Here is a 20,067-nt window from a genome sequence, read left to right on the forward strand (position 1 = left end):
AGACTTAAGGAAATATGTTGATTGATACCTTGCCATTCTAGATTGGATCTTAGTCATTTGAAATCAAATTTCTAAACTCATGATTCCTCCTTTATCCTATTGCTTGAAAGTTTGCTAGTTTATTGTGTTAGAGTCTTTTTAGTTTAATCAAATCACTTCATTACACTGAACGCACTTACATTAAGTATTTGCATTGAAACCACTTAGAATTGGATTGACTCTTATCAATAATACTAGGGATTATTTTCATATTAGATTTTCTAATTGAAACCAAGGTTTAGTTTGCTCCAACATTAGCTTCATCGTTTTTCTCTAGTTGTGTCATTTCATTATATAATGTCATTTCTTACTTATCTTTCATCAGAAATCGTGATGTTTTGTTTGTTTTAATCTTGATGTTGTACTAAAATAGTATCGGGGAGTACGTTCACACTACTATTTAAACCAAAGTTCAATTTGTTTTTCTCCTATATTACTTTCCTCATTTTTATTCCTTACTAAGAATATTAATTATCATATTTTTTATTCCGTGACATGATATATATTATTGTACAGAGGACATGCATTCGTAATTTGTAAACAAATAGTATCATATATAAGGTATAATTTGACTTCCAAACATAATGGGGAACTAAATAATGCATAATTTAATCATAAATGATTTTATTTTATTTTCTCTTTTGACTAGTATTGATAGACGTTGTTATATAATTGGTGTTTGGTCAAGTTAGTCAAAAACAAAATTCTTGGGAAAAGAAAATTTTTAAAATGAAAATTTAAAAGAAAAGAAAGCAAGAACCCTGCTTTCTTCCACCTCCTCTCCTTTCATTTATGTTATAACCTTTTCCTTTTGCGTAAGCTTTTAAGATTCGTTGGTAGTTAAAATGACTCAATTACCATTACACGTTTTGTTCTGTTTCATGTGATTGCTCGTTCTGAAGTGGCATGCCTACCGACAATTTTAAGTCTTTTCAGGGGCTTGATAGTAATCTATTTGAAAGAAAAATCTGAAAAAGTCTTGTCTCGCGTTATGCAAACCCTAGTCTGAATTCACCATATATGTCCATTCTCTCCGGATGCAGCTAGCACAAAGGGTGCTTTGGTAAATTCATACCTCGTGACCATCCTGCATACAACTTTTGGTTTTGCTTTATTAATGAAATTCACGAGTATGAAAGTTTGAGAACCTCTTTTCTTCTGTTCTTTTTTCATTTTATCTCAAGCTTATTCTTCTTCTTCTTAATTACTAGATCTCTCTTTTGTTTCATCTTTCTTTGCTTTCTGTTATCTGGCGGCTCTGACCAGCTCTCGAGTTGTTTCGTTTCTGGTTAATGGATACTGAACCCTCTTGGGATCTTGGGGGGGTGGTAAATTTTTTTTCTAAATTGCATGGCAACATCAAATGACCAAACCAATACCAAATCATCATCGTATTCTCATACTCTTCTTCTTTTCCTCATATTCTTATCTTTCATTCTCTTCATTGGCCTTACAATCCCAATGAATCATCATCAATCCACATCTACGGTTGTTCTCTTCAAGAGGGTTCTTCTTAAATCTTCGGCTCCAGCTTCATCCACGATGGATCTGCGTCCGAAGGATCGCCCACGACCCAGCCGCACTTCTAGAAAGAGAGAGTTTGGAAATGATGCTCATGAAGTTCCTAGTGGTCCAAACCCTATTTCCAATTAGGTGAGTTGGCATATCTGGTTTTACCCCTGAGTTTAAAAGATAAGTTATTATAGATCAATATTATGTTATTATATATGGGAGAAGCCTCTGATCGATGGAGATTAGAGAAGAACTTAATTGTTATGGATTTAGTATATATTTTTGAATGGATCAGTTTGGTACCGTTCATTTCCTTCCTAATATTTGTTCGTTTTGAAGTTGCTTCCTCCAGCTTTTAAGTTTTGAAGTTAGAATTGTAAAGAATATGCTATTATTCGTTAATCATTCACATGTGTATGTAGCCACCTTTATACACTACTGCTATGTTTTTCCTTCACAAATTTATTGGGGCATACAGAAGCCTTTATCATTAGATTTTTCTAATCATAGTTTAATTATTATAATGGTTAGATCATGAACAGAAAGACTCTATTTGTAACAATAGTCAATGACAATGAAGATCTCGAGGCATGATCCCAAACAATTGTTAGATCTCTTTACTCCTGACAAAACTGTCTCCTTTTCTGAATATAGTTTTGAAAAGAAAATGTAAAACAGCTATATCCGATATCAATTATCTAAAGCAATTTCTTCACTAACAGTGAATGTGTAATAAGTCATTAACGAAAAAGATAATAATAAATTAGGTTACCATGGACCCTCCGTTATGGCGATATTCAAACCCAACCATAGGATATACGATTAGAGACATAAGTGATGAGAAGACCCATTATATTTCCATGAATTGTGTTTGTGTTTACTATAAAATAAAATACATCACAAAAATGTGGATCAGCTTTTTTCTTTCGTTAGGTTTAACGACAAGAAACTGTAGAAGAAGCTAAATTATTAGTGAAGAATCGTCCATACATAGCTTTTTGTCTTCTCAACTAAAGCACACTGCCCTAGACAAAAAAAAAGCTGAATAACAAAAAAACGATGATTTGATAATTATAATCGTATCATCTCCTCGTTGTTCAATTATATGCCATCAATCATTTGCTTTATGATGTTCCACTTTTCTTCTCTTTCCTTTTTGATTTTGTGTATATTATTATAATAGCATTTATAATTATTTATATAAAAAAAAATAATAATAATAAATAAATAAAGACAAAGTTTTATGTCCGCAATGATAAATATAATGAAAATAAAGAGAGGCGATAAATTTCTTATGAAACTCAGTGTCTTAAGGTAAAGACGTGATTTTACAATTGATCAAATCGATTTTTCATAATAGATTCCACAAAGGTAAATTCAATCACAATTATGTTGATAAATGGATATTGAAAATAAAGAGAAACGATAGATTTCTTTTAAAATTCAATGTCCCTCCTAAAATGAATGTTATTATCTAGTTGATTTTGTTGATGACACAATTCAATATTGTGGACATGTTTTCTCGGGGCCGGCTTAGGTATAGGGCAAAAGGACGTGGTCCTCGGGGCCCAAATTGTTTTTGCAGATATAGTATTAGAAAAAGGATCCAATTTTTTTAAAAAAATAGGAATAGTGGCTCAAATATTTTTAAATTATTTATAAATATATGTGAAAAAATCAAAGTTATTTTGCCCAAGGGCATGTGATGTCTTTGAGCCGGTTCTATGTTTTCTGAATATCGAAATGAGAAGTGATTTTGTGAAGAAGTCGATTTAATTGGCCAATTTTCAACAATACGGATAACACCAACAAACCCCTACACATGTATCTTCATGGCACAAGTAGGGAAAAGAGGTAACCACAAACACCTCCACTCAAAATATCTTGTAGGAAAGGTAAGCAAATATAAGAAATGAAGATCTAAAATTTAACATGGGCATATACGCTAACATGTTCGGAGGATACCTGTACACGAAAGAAAGATGGTAGTGGAGCAAATAATTTTTGGGGATATAATTGGGCCTGAAGACAAAGGATTTATGAATCAGTGTTTAATTTGAGTGATTCATTAGCCTAAGCGCAATATAGGCCCTTCAATACAACATGGAGCGTGAGAATAAAATCTAAAATTGTACAATCGGGTTGATAAAAAAAAAATGTACAAACGGGGAGTAGAGAGAATGAATCAGACAAATGAATGAAATGATAAATGGGAGGTAAAGACGCCTCCGAGAATGGATATATATCAACTCATTTCAGTTATAAAAACTTGAAATTTTAAGCCAATGAGAAACTGATTAATAGACAGCTTATCTTATTATTTTCACGATAGTTTTATTTAGTTCTACCAAATATGTAATATAATAAGTTACAAAAATCAGTAAATTGACTTTATCTGTTCAATTAAAGTCGACAATTTCAGTTCAAACAAAACTAAAAGTGTTAATTAACAAAAAAAAAAAATACAAAAGAAAACAGGTTCAAAAATTTTAAACAAATATTTTTGTTTTCATTATATTAAAATTTTATCAAATTTTTTTTGCAATTTCAAAACACAGATAAAAATCTAGTTTTACATGTAAATGCATAGGTAGAAAAATATAAATAAAATATATAAAACGGTTAGAATATTTATAGGTACCTCCAAAATCTTACAATTTATTCAAATTTTCAGTTTTTTGTTCATTTCACGTTTGTCCAAATATCTAAACTATAGAGATCTAAGATTTTCAATTTCGACAAAGTTGTCTTTAATTTTTGTGGATCACCATTTTCAAAAACTCTACTAGCTTTCACCTTTTTCAAGATTTTTTTCTTGTTGCTTTTGGTTTCTTTAGCAAGTTTGGTGACTTTGAACTTTAAAGTTGTTTCTTTTGTTTTATAGAGATTTTGATTTAGTTTGAAAATTTACGGATCTACGATTTACTGTCGCAAGACTTTTTTTTATTTGACTCTAATTTTGACAAATCTAAAAGAGTTAGATTTCATCATATCATTTTGGCTGCATCTGCAAAGGTTAACATTATTTATCGTAGATCTTTTTGAGTCTTTTTATTTGTAGGCCATGTAAGTTATTGTATTTCCCTTCGTAAACAATGTACAAGAGGTAATGTTTAAATACAACAAGATCATAACAAGATCGTTAGACAGTTCCTAGACTATAGGAGATGGTTTGGCATATTCTACCACTCCCCCTCAGTCTAATCGTTTGGCGTCCGAACGGATAGACTGTTTTTGAATTCGTTGAAGAGAGTTGTAGGTAGAGCTTTAGTGAATATGTCAACATAATGAGAAGTAGAAGAAACGTGTAGAACTCGTACTTGGCCCATATTGACCTTCTCACGAACAAAGTAAATATCAATCTCCACATGTTTTGTTCTTTAATGCTTCACTGGATTGTTGGAGAGGTACACCGCACTTATGTTATCGCAGTAGACGAGAGTGGTTGTGGTGATCGGACATTTCAGTTCAAGGAGGAGATTTCGTATCCAACACGTTTCAGCTACTACACTCTCAACTCCCATGTATTTTGCTTCTGAACTCGATCTTGAAACTGTCGGCTGGCGTTTGGAGGACCAAGATATGAGGTTGTCTCCGAGATAAATGCAATAGCCCGAGGTTGATCAGCGTGTGTCAGGACAACCTGCCCAGTCAACATCCGTGTAGGCAGTGAGTACACTGGAGCTGGATTTGAAGAGCTGCAACCCGTGTGATAAGGTTCTCTGAAGATAGCACAAGACCCGTTTGAGCGCAGTGAGATGAGTGACTCGAGGATCATACATGAACAAGCATAGCTGGTGCAAATCGTACTGGATATTAGGGCGAGTTAGTGTGAGGTACTGCAAGGCACTAGCTAGACTGTGGTATAGATTCGGGTCATCTATCTTGTCGTCTCCTTCTTGTGAAAGTTTTAACTTTAAATCGACTGGATTGGTTACTGGTTTGCAGTTTTGCATCTTAGCATGCTGCAATATTTATTTGGCATAAGCCAACTGCGTCAGTAGCATACCTTTGTTTTTGTAGTCTACTTTAACACCCAAGAAGAACTTGAGTTTTCCCTTGTCTAACATCTCAAACTCTTTCTTGAGTAGTGACGTGAGAACTTGACAACTTGTCGTAGTGGCGCCGAAGAAGTGGTGAGAAGAATGTCGTCTACGTAAAGTAGGATGAAATCTTCGTCTGATCCTTTGTTGTATGTGAACAAGGAGGTGTCACTTGTGCTCTTTCGGAATCCAAGACGTTTGACGAAGGTATAGAAGCGTGTGTTCCAAGCCCGCAGGGCATGTTTTAAACCGTAGACAGCTTTCTCCAGTTTACACACATGCTGCGGCTTGGACTCATCTACCATACCAGGAGGCTGGTGCATATACACCGGTTTATCAAGAGTACCGTGTAGGAACACGTTCTTTACGTCTAATTGATGAACCTCCCATGATCTCAGCAGAGCGAGATGAAGTACCGCGCGTATAGTAACCGGTTTCACAACATGACTAAATGTTTCGTCATAGCCTAGGCCATGTTCTTGTGACTTTTCGTTAGCTACAAGTCACGATTTGTGACGACGAACATGTCCATCTGCATCAAGTTTATGCTTATATAGCCACATCGAACGCACTATGTTAGCATCAGGAGGACGACAAACAAGATTAAATATCTTATTCTTAATCAAAGCATCGTACTCAACAGTCATAGACGAGTTCCAGTTAGGATCCTTAAGTGCTTTTAAGTGGCTGGTGGGAATTAGGGAGACTGTGGAAGTGTTTAGGTTAAGGACAGTTCTCTGTTTTTGTGTGCCATCTCTACTTCTAGTAGTCATAGGGTGACGTTGAGGAGGAGTAGGAGGAAGAAAAAATCAGAGGAGCATGAAGAGAAGATTCTGTTTGGATAGATGGAGCCGTGAACATATGTTTCTCCATAATGCTTTTAAATATTGGAGATGGCTCCGATGTGGTGTCAAAAAAACCATATGGCTGAGAATTTAGAGTGGGGTGTGTTTCGGGGAGGGGAAAGATAGATTCATCAAATACCACATGGCGTGATATGATTATTTTCTGGTTTTGAGATCAAGGCAGCGGTAATCTTTGTGGTTTCTGGTTTCTAGCTGGCTGTTGTGTCCATGGCGTAGGGTACTTGTGCCACTGCATCATTGGTCCTGACATGTAAGGCATTGGCCACGTTGGATTCCAGTTGTCGTTCCAATTGTTGTTCCAGTTGTTGTTCCAAGGCCTTTGTTGGTTGTTACGTCTGCGTCCGCGACCGCGACCTCTGTTATTTTGTCTTTTGTTTTCATTTTTGAAGTGTTGTGGCTACGAGTTTTCAGTAGAGACTAAGAGAACCGTCGAGGAAGAAGCGTTATCAGATGTCGCTTGAGTCTTGTTGCCTTTCTTCAGTCTCGTCTCCTCATTTAGAAGCATGGACTTGGTGGAGTCAGCGAAGGAAATGGTTCCTTGTGTTTGATAACGTTAATGATGTTATCAAAATTTTCATTCAGGCAATTTAAGAGATACATCGGAGACATGCACATCTAGATTAGCCAAGAGAGCGGAGATTGACTTCAAGGTCTGACAATACTCATGAACAGAGCGATCTCCAATTTCTGTGGTGCGTAGATCGTGGTCGAGTTGAATTTCCCTAGCTTCTTTGTTGTTTCTGAATTGGTTCTCAATGTGCAACCAGATATCCCGAGCGGACCAGCCTGTTTGGAAATTTGTACGAAATAGAGGTTGAGTTAGAGTTCTGTATAGCCACAACTTAACCAGGCCGTCCCTCTTCTTCCAAGGAGTGTCGTCGTCGTTTGCTGGGAGGGAAGTGCCATCGTGGTGTCCGTGGACGTTGAATGCGAGGCAGTGTGAGAGGAAGAGCTCACGCCAAGCATCATAATTATGGTCTTCGAAATCCAAATTCAGAGGGATATGACTTTTGATATTTGTAACCCCAAACGCTCGTTCATAACCATTGTGGTTTTGAGCCGCCATTGATGTGGCTTTGGAGGTAGAAAGAAGAGAGGAGAAGTAAGGAACAAAGAGAGATTTATCGAGAAGAAAAGAGAGAATGAAGGTCTCAAGAGCTTGTGAGCTCTGATACCATGTAAGTTATTGTATTTCTCTTCGTAAACAATGTACAAGAGGGAATGTTTAAATACAACAAGTTATCGTTAGACAGTTCCTAGAATATAGGAGATGGTTTGGCATATTTTATCAGGCCGGTGGTGGCACATGGAGATTAATAAATCACTCTACTGATTTTTGCTGATCTGCAGTCGAAAAAATAAAATTGTCTCAAATTTCAGGTCTTAAATTCGATCGTACTCGAATGAGTATCCAAAAATATCCAATAATATATATATACTGTTATTTATAATAATAGTTGTAATAATCTCAATATCTAAACTAGAATTGCAAATCCAAATATATTAGTTATTTTGATATTTTTGAATTACATTAAATTGTTTGGGTACAATTTACGCAAACCAAATTGTCTCTACGGTCATTTACGAATAAAAATAGTCTATTTGAACTATAACTAATAGATATTTTTGATTAATTTGGGTAATTTGGATATCATAAGTACTCATTTAAGTTATTTTGGGATAAAATCGATCAGAAATAATTGTTTTGGGTAAAAAACCTGATTTGAATACAAATACAATGGATGTGGTTACTTTGTGGTTCTTAAAAGGTAGAATTGAACTCATTGACCCGCGAAGATCCGACTCAAACCGACGTGAAATATGAAATTACCTGATTAAGTTTTTAAATTGCAAAACTGAATTACTGAATATCAATAAAACTCTGACCAAGATCCGAATGTTCATGCCTAATTTTCTACGGTGTTGGTCAAAAGTTCTCAACAACAATAGGAGAAGATTTTTGTTTTTAATCCCTAGTTCCATATCTTCTTTGTTTTAGGTTTATTTTTTGAATTTTCATGATTTTGGTGTTTAAGTTTGTAATCTATTTAAAGTTATGGATCGTTCTTTAAATTACGCTTAGTTTTAGTTAATTATGCTATATGTTTAGTTTGTGTTTTGCAGCCAAAATTTGTTCAATGGTGTTTTCACCGAAGTTAAAACTTTAATAAAATTGACAAATGCTAACAAAAAAGAAGAAGAAATTTCATCTAAATTATAAAAATTATTGTCATGTTAAAACAAAAGATATTAATAAAATTTCTTCAATTGTTATTCCAAAGCAGATCGTTGTGGCATAGCTATGTACTTATTCACAATTTCGTCTGTTTCATATTAATTATTTTTATAAAGTAATTTCTGTTACAAAATAAATATCGTTATAAAATTTTAAATTAAATATTTATTTGATTTGTGTGTACAAATATAAAAAGATATTTAAAATGAAATGAATAAGCATGTTTTTGGTGTGCGAAAAGATCAACTAATTTCTTTATTGATTTTTGTATTAAACTATTAATAACTAAATTTAAATAAATTAAAGTCGATTTTTTTTAATCAAGATTAGTAAAGTTTTCTTTATCCACCATAACATTCCTAAATCCGTCCCTTAGCCCCTAAGCAAAAACATCGCGCCGTCAAAATCTCAGATCTCTCTCCTCTCTCTCTCTCTCTTTGTATTTTCGTTTTCGTCTGATAATTTTGCAGAAAAATTTTGATTTCTCAATCCCGATCTCTACCTATGGAGGGTGTTGCAATGAAGAACGCTGAGCTACATGAAGAAATCTCCGATAAGTTTCTCTGCTGCGTTTGCCTGTAAGCGCCTCACCTCTTTAACATTGCCTTAATCATTAGGTTTAATTTTATTGATTTAGGGTTTTTCGTGTTACAGCATCTTGATTGTAGATTCATAGTCTGGTTCTGTAATTGATTTCATTGTTGAGACAAGGACGAAACTAATCATTCGAAATTGACTTTTTTTGTCTTGGCGCAGGGAGCTTCTTTACAAACCGATTGTGCTATGTAAGAAGTTGACTTTAATCTCAAATCTTGAACATTTTTTTAGTTTTCTGATGCTTTATTTTGGAATTTGCTAATGGCAGCATGTGGTCACCTATCGTGTTTCTGGTGCGTACACAAGTCAATGAATGAGCTGCGAGAGTCTCATTGTCCCATTTGCAGAGACCCTTATGTTCACTTTCCTGCTGTCTGCCAAAAGCTTCACTTCCTCCTCAAGAAGATCTACCCTCTTACCCACCACAAGAGAGAAGAACAAGTTCTAAGTCGGTTCCTCTCCTTTGCTTCTTACACTTTCCTTTGATGTTGAGGTGTAACTTTGTTTTTTTGTAATGTCAGAGGAGGAACAAGAACTAGATTGTTTTTCACCTCAGATTGATGAACCAAAGCCTAAGGTGGAGTCTTCATGTAGTGGAGGTTCTCCAAATGTCTCTGGTGAGTCTTATATGAGCTTTTGAATTGTAATAAACTTCTTTTATGTGTAAAATTCTGTGTATTTTAGATGAGCGGAAGGTGGAAGAAAGGTTACTATCAAGTGAAGAACCTAATGAGAATAACAAAGTCATTAAGCAGATTTCAAAAGATGATTTGCTCTGTTCAGCATGCAAGGAGCTGCTAGTGCGACCCGTAGTACTCAATTGTGGACATGGTATGCTTGTTTGAAATATTTTACCCTTTAAATCCTTGTCATGTGCTAATAACCTGTCTCGTCCTTCTTACAGTGTATTGCGAAGGATGCGTAGTAGATATGTTTCAAGAAGGCGAAAAGATCAAATGTCAGGAGTGTCATATCTCTGACCCGAGAGGGTTTCCGAAAGTTTGTTTGGTTCTTGAGCAGCTCTTGGAGGAGAACTTTCCTGAAGAGTACAATTCAAGGAGAAGTGGGATTCAGAAATCGATTGCCCATACTAGCAAAAGAAGTAAGTTCTTGTGTTCAAAGGAATCTATGAACCATCTTTACACTGAGACTCATAGTTTTTATAATCATTTTATTCTGGCATGTTATGAAGACATTCAAAGCTCTCACAAAGAAGGCCCATCCTTATCAGGCGAGAACAACAATGATCTTCCCTGGTGGGCAAACCCTGCATCTAATGTTCACATCGGAGCTGGTTGTGATTGTTGCGGAGTAAGTAGTATACATGATTCTAAACAGATTGTTTATTATTAGTGAAAACCAAAACATTGATGTGGGTTTTGGCAGGTGTATCCAATCATAGGGGAGCGATACAGATGCAAAGACTGCAAGGAAGAAATTGGTTATGACCTTTGCAAAGACTGTTACGAGACTCCTTCAAAAGTTCCTGGGAGATTCAACCAACAACACACCCCAGAACACAGGCTTGAGCTCGCTCAGGTTCCTCAGGTTCTGGTCAATATCGAGTCTATCGGCTTCCTTCTAGGTCCGATGGTTAGTGAAGGCGTGAGTGGAGAAGAAGATAGTGATGATGATGATGATAGCGAGGAAGCAGGGCCTCCTGATTCTAATGAGGTATCGTCAAGCGCTGACTGAAACACAGCTTAAGTATGTTGGAATCTTGAAGCATGGTTTGCGTTTGTGTTTGCATGTTTCTTTTTTAAAATATGGTTTTTAAACAAAGTTCATTTGTTAATTTGTAAACATAAAACGCAAACAAAAACCAACTCTTGTGTTTTCATTTGGTTTCTTATGTATTTTGCAATAAGAGATTTCAAAGAACTGAAAAAAAAAATTTGATACATTATTAACACTGTAGTTATGTAGGGGGAAAAAGTTTTGCGAAAAAAAAGGAATTTCAGCAACAGTTAAGAGGTTCAAATGTTTAAAAACCAACCAAAACAGAAATAACTGATGCAAAACTAAATCATACTTTCAAATAGTTAAATTTTAGTCGCTACATCAGAAACACTAAATAGAAATCCAAACCAAACAAATAGATGATCTATATTCAACATTTCTGTTGCAAAATTAATTGAATTGGAACTATTAACATCTATTTGCAATATTTTTTTAATACTAAATATTAATATTATATTAAAGATCTAATAGGCTTAAACGGTTACAACCGGAGATACACTTACGGCAAAACGATAAACTAAAAAAATAAAATATAATGAAAAATAGAGATGGTAAAGGAGAGAATTGATCCATACAACCGGAGATACATTTGACAGTAAGACGATAACTAAGAAAAAAAAAACATGATGAAAAATAGAGATAGTAAAAGAGAGAATGGATCCGTAGAAAAATTTCACTTGGAATCATAAACCAAAACCAAATTGTTCTATAGAACGACGAATTTAAAACCGACGTTGAAGACCCCGTCAATGAAAATTGAGATCGGTTGGAGACTGTCTCTGATGATGATTAACTGTTGACCGATAAGAGTTGCGAGACTTTGTAACCGTACCCAAGAGTGAGATAATGAAGTCTTAACTATCTAAAATATAACCCATGTTCTAAAAAGCGGCCGCCTAGGCGCTACGCGTCACTTTTCCGCCCCGATTTATGCCAAATCGGTTAAAAAAAATCGGATATCCGATTTTTTCCACCTAGACCGCCTAAATGACCGCCTAGCCGCCTAATCTATTTTATTATTATTATTATTATTTTTTTAAATAATATTTTTATTTGTTTATTTGATCTAAAATTTTATAAATATCATTTATATTCATAATTTTGATGAAAATTACACTATATTAAACTTATGTATTCCATTTGTGTGTTTTATACAATCTTAAACATGAAAATGTATTAATGTTATACACAATTAAATATTAACATGATTTATAACATAGTAAACTATCTAAAAATTCTGCTCCGCATAATTTTTAATTAATCTCCGATTTTCTCTTTAGGCGCTAGGCCCAATCCGACTGCGGTGAATAACATTAGAATTCCAGTATAATGTACGAAGGGGGGACTCAAAGGGTATTGGACCCTTTACACAAAGAACAACATGGTTTGGAAGATCGGGCTAAAGTCATTGCCACTAAAGAAAGCCCAAACCTATTTGCGATGAGATGAGGACCCGATTAGGGTTTGTCTAGTCGTGGAGAGGACACAATTGAAGCCTCTGTGTGAGGGAGATGGAGCACCAACCGGTGACAAGGTTCGCTCACCAGAGCCATGAGCAATAATAGTGGGACATGACAGAGATGATACATATGAATCAACCACTAGTGTATGAAATATAAAAAATACAAAATGACGCTTTAACTTTAATAGAAATAACACTAATATAATTAAAATTTCATCTTTTTTGCAAAATGGTTTTCATTAATATTAAAACAAAAATGCAAAAAGTAAACTAAAACAGAAACAGAAATAAAAGTAAAATTTCAAATCAAGATATTAACAATAAAGTATCTTAAATATAAATATTATCACCTATATTTTACTATAGTTTATATATAACCATACTACTATTTAATATTATATTTGATTAATCAGTTTTTTCTGTTGGCAAGTTTATAATTGGATCATATTCATAGTGGTTAAAATAATAACATATATATGGTTTCAATTCATTTTTTATTTTGGTTTGAATCTGCTCATTTCGGTTTTCCGGACAGCCCTAAATTACTTAATAGTCGAACCGAAAGCAAAATTGTACCAAACCATCTAGAAGTATATAATTGCATAACAAAATTCCAGTAAACCAAAACCAAAATGAGGATTGGCCGTAATAGTAACTGGATCAAGGGACCCACCGGTGAAAGATTCGCCTTTGAGTGCGTGTGAGGCAGCTACGATTTGATTGGTCGGAGGTGGGACCCGAGTTTCTCTTGCGTCGGAAATCGCTGCTCTGGTTCTGTCTTTTTGTATACTTTATCAAAAGAAAATAAATTATTTCCCTTGGAAAGTGTAAACTACGCGCAAATAACGCGTGCGGTAACAGTTCTTTTTGGCGCCCTGAAAAAAGGGCGGGAGGACGTGATAAGGGTTATTGCAGTATTATTTAATATTTCTTTGTCCTTTGCTCTTTAATATTAATCGTATTGTTTTAGGGGTTCGGTGGAGTCGAGATTTGAATCTGTTTCATGATTGCTTGAGTAATCGCACGTGTGCGTTTCATTCTACGGTTAAGTTAGTTTTTTTTTCTTCCAACGGTTAAGTAACTCTATTTTGAATATTCCAAAACTCTATATTTAAAATTTAAAAGTGTTTTTTTCCGAAAGTAAAACTTCAAATTCAACTTCAAAACTATTTATATTTTCTAATATAGTCTTTATATTTTATAATATGGTCTTTATATTTGTCATAACTAATTTGAATTCATAAAACTTTTGTAAATTTTATTCAAAAGGATAGAGTCGCTCTGTTCTAGGTTCTTGTGGTCTGGGAACACTGATATCACGGGAAGAGCAAAATTTGCATGGTTCAACGTTTGTATGCCAAAAACGGAGGGTGGATTAGGCCTGAGAAGTTTAACTGTCTGGAACAGAGTGTTGTGCTTGAAATTCATATGAATTCTATTCTCAGACAACGGTTCCTTGTGGGCACTATTTCATAGGCAGCATCACACAACTAACATAAGCTTCTGGGCAGTGGAAGAATCGGCCTCAGACTCTTGGGTTTGGAGGCAGCTCCTAAAGATCAAAGCTGAAGGGATTACTTTTATAAAGCCACTGCTTGGAACAGGTCATAAAATCAGCTTCTGGTATGATGCTTGGACTCCATTTGGCCAGTTGATACGCTTTCTAGGCGACAGGGGGCCTTCACAACTTCGGGTCCCTATTAATGCCTCAGTAGCAGAAGCTTGCTCTCCATACGGGTGGTCTCTTCCGTCTCCGAGATCTAATGAAGCTCTGGAACTCCATATTTATCTGACCAGCATCCAATGCCCTACATTCTCTGAAGTCGCTGATTCATATGTCTGGGCCACAACTGTAAGAGAGGAGCCGAGATTTAATGCGCGAAATACATGGCATGACTTGAGACCTTCTCTACCAACTCAACCCAATATTGATGTTATATGGTTTAAAGGAGCTGTTCCAAGGAACAACTTTACCATGTGGGTGGCAAATATGGACAGGTTACCGACGAGAGCAAGATTGGCTTCTTGGGGCCTTCAAATCCCAACAGCTTGCTGTCTATGCTCTGCTCTTGTTGAAACAAGAGATCATCTATTTATCACCTGCAATTACAGTTCTGAAGTTTGGCACCTATCTATCGCGAGTTTGAACCCGCCTAACACGTTGTTCTGCTCATGGCCTGAGCTTTTTTCATGGATCAGAAGAACCTCTGCAACGGTTCCAGCTCTACTAAAGAAGCTCGCAGCCCAGTGCGTCATTTATCATCTCTGGAAGCAGAGAAACAATGTTATCCATAACCAGATCACTCAACCTCCATCAGCAATATACAAACTCATTGATAGGGAAATGCGCAACACCATAACTGCTAGGAGGAACAGGAAGCAATTCCAAGACCTCATGGCCAAGTGGATGCACTAACTTCGTTTAGCTCATCCAAATTTTGTTACTACCTTGTTTTTATCTTTTTTGCCAAGGTGTAACATAAATTAGATTTACTATGTTTGTAAATCGGAACTTTCATTAATATGATATTTACCTTTTAGCAAAAAAAAAAAACTTTTGTAAATAACTAGCACATATATAAACATATTACAACAATATTAATTAATAAAAAATATTCAATTAAAATATAAAAATTTAAATAAAAATAACTTAATTAATATTAAACTTCAAGCAAAATCCCCTATATATTATTTGTGAAACATTACAACTTCATTTTGTAGCCACATGTCATCAATAGGATGATTCTTAGAATTACTAGAGAAATAGGTTGGTCCATCTAATTATATAATAAACTTTTTATTAAACTAACCATAAATTCATTATTAATGTCAATTATTATTTCCTTAAATAAAGATTACGGAATTGCCTAATGTGGGTAAAGTATATATGACAATTAATGATTTTGAATAAAAAAGATCTGATAAAAAAAATGTATCTTCTATCAAATTTGTTTAATTTAAAACTATTAAAATAACTTTTAAAAAAACAAAATAACCATATTATAAAAATTTAGATTTTTCTGTATATTTTATATTTTGAATTTTAAAAAATGACTATAAATTACTAAAATTGTTAAAAGTCTCACATTCAAATTTTGCGATCCATGGTTTAAAATTTTGTTATGACAAAATACAAATGATTACAAAATCATATAAGTAAAAGTCTAATTTAATTAATCATTAAGATTTAAAATATATATGTATATATATATATCATTCTAAATTAAACTATAAACCATATTGAATAAATAAATATTTTAGTTTCAAAATTTACTTTGAATAATTTTTTTGATAAAAGTTTTGAACTAACATTGATAAATTTTTTTAAATTATCAATTACTAAAATTATTAGTCCCACAATGAAAATTTTGTTATCAGTAATTTAAAGTTTTTGCTATTAAAGATACACATGATCAAAAAAAACATATGAGTAGAAAACACCATTAAAAAAATAGACATTAATATTAAAAATATACTATGTATGTTAATATCATTTAAATTTAATTACATATCCTATCAAGTTTTTTTAAAAAATTGTTTGTATTAATAAAATTGATTTATACGTTCGCACCAATTTTATTATATATGTAATAGTTACTTACTTTTAATTATTTAATATATATTTATTATTTCATAATATGTAAGAACATATAATACATAAAATAATTTATATATATAGTTTTTATCCCGCGCAAGGTGCGGGTCTTAATCTAGTACCATATTATTTCATAAAATGATTTTCGCAATGCATATATGATCTATTAGTGCATTTCAAAGTAAACATTGCTCTCTTCATTTTTACTTTGTAGATTACAAGCTAAAAGTTGTTGAAATCAGGCAATATTGATACTTGTAAATACATTAGATCGGAACAACAAAGTAAAAGAGAAACATAAAATATTGGTAAAAGACTAATTTCTTTTCGATGATATTAATACTCGTAAATATATTTGATATGAACAAAAAAGAATTGTACGAAAAAGATATAAAAAATAACAACAACAACCATCTTCAGTTACACAAAAAAAATTGGAAAATATTTAAAAATTTTGAAGGTTCTAGATCAAACTTACATGACTATTAGTGTTGTTGTAATATTTAAATTTGTGTAATAGTTATGTCTTCATGTAATTTTTTAAAATATTTTTGTTAAGTTTTTTTGTATATTATTGTTGTCTAAATCTAGCTATAATTTTTTCAAGGATTAAAACAATAAACGAGAAAAATATTTATGAATCATAAAGGTGATGTGTTATATAGACCAAAATGCAAATAAAAATATGAAACTTCAAATTTGAAGTTTTGAATAGTGAAACTTCAAATATAATTCTACTTTTCAAAACTTCAAATTTAAAATTTTAAAGTTTTTTTTTAGAGCAAAAAATTTCATATTTGAAATTATTGAATGTATTTTTTCAGAGGTCTACGTATGTTTTTTTTTTTGGCTGAAATTGTGCTAATTATGTTGTAAGGATTATAATTACTGACATCCTTTTTGATCGTTTTAAATTTTTAATAGAAATTCATCTTGCTTATACTGAACAAATCTTTCTTTTTACTAATAATATAATACGAAACCTAGAACAATTCAAAATAAACTTATGTTATGTAGTTATTGGGAGTTTCCTCACCAAGTTTTTACTTTATTATTTCACGGGTTATATATAATGTATACTAAATAGTCTAAATTGCACATATAAAATTATGAAAGATCTTGTATTACAGTCCGTGTCTGCAGCTCAGCCAGTGTATTGACTGGTGATAATTTAGCATGCATTGGTTCGAAGACATTATGAACTACATACTCTCTTCTTTTTTTGTGAACCCAATACTCGAAACAAATGGTTACCGAAACAATGGAAAATATTAAGCACATCATGGTGGTTTATTGGTTTCCACAAGAGGAGGAAGAGTTGTCCTGTTGGTCAGAGATTAAATACTCTCTAATGCGAAATTATTAGTTTCACATGTGGCCACGCGGATATGAGTCCATGTTTACGGTCTATTTGAATATCCGGGAGAGGATCCATCTGTGGGTTGCATCTCCCATCCGGAGGTTAGGTTTGTGTCTTTAATAGACCCGGGTTTAACCCTTTTATTTTCAAGAAAAAAAACAATGAAAAATATACAGTAATAAGATTTTATTACTATTATATGTAACATGTATCAACCGACAACCATGGCAATGCAATTGCCAATTAAATTTTGATTAGTACCTAAAATAAAGTTAGAAAAACACTTCAACCACTAGAATACCATGAATTATTTTGATATGTTATTTCATTATATCAAAAAGTACTTCAATCACTCGAGCATTATACCAATAAATTAACACTTTTAACGAACGATATATATATATCAAAAGAACGTTACGGACGTTGAGATGTTACGTCGTAGCGGCAAAGTATATTAAAGAGGATTAGGGAATCCAATGCTAATAAATCCAAAATAAATAAATAAGTGATCAGCCATATGACGTTGATTTATAAGACAGTAGTATATTCTTTTACAATGTGTACTTTTTGGTGAAATTGGACAAATAGATGATTGACCTTTGTTAAAGAACTGCACTATGACCCAAAATCAAAATATTTTTGATATACATAGGCACATAGCACAATCATCTTGTATAACAAAAAAGAATTAATCCACACAGGTAGTCAATTACAATAACTTTTTTTACACTTCAGGTGTGGATTCGTTCGTGTTTGATGAAAGGATGGTCTACTGGGATTATTAATATAATCGAATTGGTTTTTATTCTTAATAGTATTTGTTACTTTCGGCACCGTTTTTTTTTTATATATGTTGCTGCATCAACCATTCATAAATCATACTAATAATATTATTTTTTGAAATAGCTTTTTTTTTCTTTTACCATCAAATATTATTATTTTATTACAATTTGTGAAAATGGTTATAAAACAGCTTTTAACAGACAATGTATTTATATTATCTTCAAAATAAAAAATTGTATATTTAATATGTGGAACCACATTTAAGCAAAAAAAAAATGTGGAACCACAATGAACATCTTTAATTACTTATATCATGATCCATATTTTCAATAAATCTACTTTCGTTATTTTGTAAAAATCACATATTTTAATGATATAACAAAAGTTATGTTTTGGTCAAAATAGTTGAAAAACTTCTTAATCTTTTAATTTAATATATTTAAAAATTGTATCATCCACTCTGTGTGAATCTGAATATGTTGTTCGTTTAGACAATATTTTCGTCAGGGTAATGCTATTTTCTACGTTTTTAAATCAGAAAAATCGCATAAAAAACTTTCAAGATGACAACCACTCACACTTTAAACCCTCTGAGTATTTCACAAGCACTTTAAATCTTTAAATTGACATTTTTATCAAAAGAAACCTCCAACCTGACTTACTTGTACATTAAGTTAAAACGGTAACCGGTACTGTTCAAAATCGATGATGTGTCGATTTTTTTTTTTAATTATTTTATTAATAAAATAAATATTTAAATAAAGAAAATATAAAAATTCATAAATTCAAAACAAATCATCAAAATCACTAAAAATTCACAAAAAATCAAAATATTCACCAAAAAATTTTAAATTATTTTACTAATAAATTAAATATAAAAATACAATAATATAAAAATTCATAAAAAATTCAGAAAAAATCATAAAAAGTCAATAAAATTCACAAAAATATTTTATCTTATTTTATTAATAAAATAAATATAAAAGAATCATAAAATTTTACAAAAATAAAGATTCACAACAATAATTATTATTTTATTAATAAAATAAGTAAAAAATATAAAAATCCATAAAAAAATTCAAAAAAATTCATAAAAATCACTAAAAATTCACAAAAATAAAAATATTCACCAAAAAAATTAAATTATTTTATTAATAAAATAAATATAAAAAATTCATAAAAATTAAAAACAAATCATAAAAAGTCAATAAAATTCACAAAAATTCAAAAAATTTACAAAAATAATTTAAATTATTTTATTAATAAAATAAATATAAAATTACAGAAAATATTAAAAATCATAAAAAAATTAAACAAATCATTCACAAGAATCATTTGAAGATAATGAATTTTTCTAATCTGAATTAGAGTAATCATAACCCAGAGACTGACTGCTATTTTGGATTTTTTAATCTATTATGTTATATGTGTGTGTTGGTTGGATTTGAAAAAATTTAAAAGGGAAGAATGTATATTAACCACGCGTTAGTGGTCCAGTGGTGGTTGAACGATCTCGCTCCGGCGCCCTTCCTCGGGAGGTCAAGGGTTCGAGGGCCAACTCTGGCGAATGTTACTCTTGAGGGCCTACGGGTCCAATACGGACACTTCCAACTGCGCGTGGCCACTGGGTCCATTACATGAGGCTGTCCAGCTCTCGTGGATGCCTTCGGCGGGCTCCGGCCGGGCCCTTAGTGGTTCAGATTCTACCGGACAGTCATTAGGCGCTAGTCGGATCCCCTCGGGGCATTCGGATACCACGATTATCAAAATAAAAAAAGAATGTATATTAATGATAGCTTGAGGGTAGCCAGTTTATAGCACCCAATGCCCGTTA

At 32.8% G+C, this 20,067-nt stretch overlaps 4 protein-coding genes across 4 annotated transcripts; 3 read left to right on the plus strand and 1 right to left on the minus strand.

Moving 5' to 3' along the window:
* Positions 1 to 1,113: 1,113 nt before the first annotated feature.
* LOC106416558 (CLAVATA3/ESR (CLE)-related protein 41-like) lies at positions 1,114 to 2,012 on the plus strand. Its single transcript, XM_013857487.3, has one exon. It carries the CDS (start codon positions 1,390 to 1,392, stop codon positions 1,690 to 1,692), a length of 303 nt encoding a protein of 100 aa, XP_013712941.2. The 5' UTR covers positions 1,114 to 1,389; the 3' UTR covers positions 1,693 to 2,012.
* A 5,022-nt stretch (positions 2,013 to 7,034) lies between these two features.
* Positions 7,035 to 7,526, minus strand: LOC106417229. Its single transcript, XM_013858068.1, has one exon. The coding sequence runs from the start codon at positions 7,524 to 7,526 to the stop codon at positions 7,035 to 7,037; it is 492 nt and encodes a 163-aa protein (XP_013713522.1).
* A 1,498-nt stretch (positions 7,527 to 9,024) lies between these two features.
* On the plus strand, positions 9,025 to 11,199 carry LOC106418658 (E3 ubiquitin-protein ligase PRT1). The gene is made up of 8 exons (XM_013859401.3): positions 9,025 to 9,274; positions 9,453 to 9,481; positions 9,562 to 9,741; positions 9,815 to 9,910; positions 9,978 to 10,124; positions 10,198 to 10,395; positions 10,486 to 10,604; positions 10,680 to 11,199. The coding sequence occupies exons 1-8, from the start codon at positions 9,201 to 9,203 to the stop codon at positions 10,986 to 10,988; spliced, it is 1,152 nt and encodes a 383-aa protein (XP_013714855.1). The 5' UTR covers positions 9,025 to 9,200; the 3' UTR covers positions 10,989 to 11,199.
* A 2,634-nt stretch (positions 11,200 to 13,833) lies between these two features.
* Positions 13,834 to 14,911, plus strand: LOC106417228. The gene is made up of 2 exons (XM_013858067.2): positions 13,834 to 13,891; positions 13,941 to 14,911. The coding sequence occupies exons 1-2, from the start codon at positions 13,834 to 13,836 to the stop codon at positions 14,909 to 14,911; spliced, it is 1,029 nt and encodes a 342-aa protein (XP_013713521.2).
* Positions 14,912 to 20,067: the final 5,156 nt, after the last annotated feature.

The sequence above is a fragment of the Brassica napus genome, chromosome C3 (assembly GCF_020379485.1).
Source record: "Brassica napus cultivar Da-Ae chromosome C3, Da-Ae, whole genome shotgun sequence".
NCBI lineage: Eukaryota > Viridiplantae > Streptophyta > Magnoliopsida > Brassicales > Brassicaceae > Brassica > Brassica napus.

Coding starts and splice junctions, on each gene's coding strand:
- LOC106417229 (XM_013858068.1), bottom strand. CDS start 7,526: ATGGCGGCTCAAAACCACAATGGTTATGAACGAGCGTTTGGGGTTACA.
- LOC106416558 (XM_013857487.3), top strand. CDS start 1,390: ATGGCAACATCAAATGACCAAACCAATACCAAATCATCATCGTATTCT.
- LOC106418658 (XM_013859401.3), top strand. CDS start 9,201: ATGGAGGGTGTTGCAATGAAGAACGCTGAGCTACATGAAGAAATCTCC. Junction 9,275..9,452: donor TTTCTCTGCTGCGTTTGCCT/GTAAGCGCCTCA, acceptor GTCTTGGCGCAG/GGAGCTTCTTTACAAACCGA. Junction 10,125..10,197: donor AGTACTCAATTGTGGACATG/GTATGCTTGTTT, acceptor TCCTTCTTACAG/TGTATTGCGAAGGATGCGTA.
- LOC106417228 (XM_013858067.2), top strand. CDS start 13,834: ATGGTTCAACGTTTGTATGCCAAAAACGGAGGGTGGATTAGGCCTGAG. Junction 13,892..13,940: donor TAGGCCTGAGAAGTTTAACT/GTCTGGAACAGA, acceptor TTCTATTCTCAG/ACAACGGTTCCTTGTGGGCA.